We start from the raw sequence: 294 nt of genomic DNA, 5'->3' as shown, positions 1-294 counted from the left end.
CTGGACTTACTTTTCGAGCCTGCGAGGGTATGGTACGGTGGGATGGCCACAGGCGGTGACCACATTGCCCAGGGTGGCAGCTCGTCGTTGCATCCTTTCTGTCCAAGTGCTCATATCCCGCCCTCTACCACCCTCAACACCTGTGGGCGTGGGCGTTTGGGTGGGGGGTGGGTGGGGGGGATGGGAGTTTGGTGTGGGCAGGGAGGGGGTGATTGGTAGGGGAGCGTGGGTTTGTTTGGTGGGCGTTTGGTGTGGGGGTTTTGGGCGTTTGGTGTGGGGGTGTGGGCGTTTGTT

General features: G+C 61.6%; 1 protein-coding gene across 1 annotated transcript in view; it reads right to left on the bottom strand.

Moving 5' to 3' along the window:
- The window catches only part of LOC119592143, a gene marked incomplete in the record, with an annotated part of 95,275 nt that overhangs the window by 73,763 nt on the left and 21,218 nt on the right, over positions 1-294 (bottom strand). Inside the window, 1 exon segment of the mRNA XM_037940961.1 lies at positions 11-140. Within this exon segment, the coding sequence (XP_037796889.1) occupies positions 11-114 (104 nt within the window).

This window comes from Penaeus monodon, chromosome 29 (genome assembly GCF_015228065.2).
Source record: "Penaeus monodon isolate SGIC_2016 chromosome 29, NSTDA_Pmon_1, whole genome shotgun sequence".
Taxonomy (NCBI): Eukaryota; Metazoa; Arthropoda; class Malacostraca; order Decapoda; family Penaeidae; genus Penaeus; species Penaeus monodon.
Note: the sequence above shows the minus strand (reverse complement) of the source record. Positions and strands in the feature narration are given on the sequence as shown.